Below are 1048 nucleotides of genomic sequence, written 5' to 3'. Positions count from 1 at the left end.
TATATATATATATATATATATATATATATATATATATGCATCAGTTGTACTGTTGGCGAATTTTAGGAAGCACGGAAGTTTTGAAGGATGTAGTGTTCCGACAGCTAACAGCCAATAGAGGTAATTTATTCAATGTTTCAGCAATACTGAGCTTGTAAAAATGTTTGCAAATGTCAAGGGTGGTATATTGTATTTTGATTTTGTAAGCATGTCTTAACAGTGTTAAATGTATGGAATTCAAAATAGTGCCCAAGGTTGTTGTTGGAAAGAGGGTGGATAATCTTGTGGGTGGCAACCATATCAGTTTCCAGGCGTCAGAGATTAATGTGTCCATGGCCAAGGGAGCAAGACTTTTAGAGTATGGTAGATGCCAGATGGCAGCTATTCCTCTGGTTTCACATTTCCAACCAGTTTACAGATTGATGCACCGAGCAAGACAGGGGTTCAAGACTGGCGATAAATGTGGTGGCCATGTCTGCAATGTTTTTGATCACAGTTCTGTTACTTCTAACATCAACAAAATCAATATCTTAACTTCTCATTTCTTTCAGTGTGATCCAGAATTTCTATGTGAGAACCAGCATCCCCCAAACCTTAACCCACACACTGACCCACGACAGGATAAGGCAAGTAGAACTATATTACCCATCTTCACTTCAGACTGCCCTTTTTTTTTTCATCTGCTGTTGCAAACCCTGCTGTAGACAAACTAAAGAAGGTACTGTTATGTGGTTGCTTGACCTGCTGGAAATACCAGCCAAATCTCCCTCAAATCACACCCTATTTTCTTAAAAAGCAAAGGACTTTATTATCTTTTATCTTCTATCTCCCCTCTCTCTCTTTCAGAGAGGCACAAGCACATACACAGACATATACACACACGGCAGTAACTTCCGCCTCCCAAATTCAATCACAAAGCTTTGGTCGGCCCGGGACTATAGCAGAAGACACTTGCCCAAGGTGCCACGCAGTGGGACTGAACCCGAAACCATGTAGCTGGGAAGCAAGCTACCTAACCACACAGCCATGCCCGCACCTACAATAAAAG

General features: G+C 41.2%; 1 protein-coding gene across 1 annotated transcript in view; it reads left to right on the top strand.

Annotated features, from left to right (window-relative positions):
• The window catches only part of LOC106878441 (C2 domain-containing protein 3), a 12084-nt gene extending 11380 nt beyond the window's left edge, over positions 1 to 704 (top strand). Inside the window, exon 11 of the mRNA XM_014927649.2 lies at positions 552 to 704. Coding sequence (XP_014783135.1) covers positions 552 to 704 — 153 coding nt within the window. The remainder of the gene's footprint in view (positions 1 to 551) is intronic.
• The last annotated feature ends 344 nt before the right edge of the window (positions 705 to 1048 follow it).

This window comes from Octopus bimaculoides, chromosome 30 (genome assembly GCF_001194135.2).
Source record: "Octopus bimaculoides isolate UCB-OBI-ISO-001 chromosome 30, ASM119413v2, whole genome shotgun sequence".
NCBI classification, from domain to species: Eukaryota; Metazoa; Mollusca; class Cephalopoda; order Octopoda; family Octopodidae; genus Octopus; species Octopus bimaculoides.
Note: the sequence above shows the minus strand (reverse complement) of the source record. Positions and strands in the feature narration are given on the sequence as shown.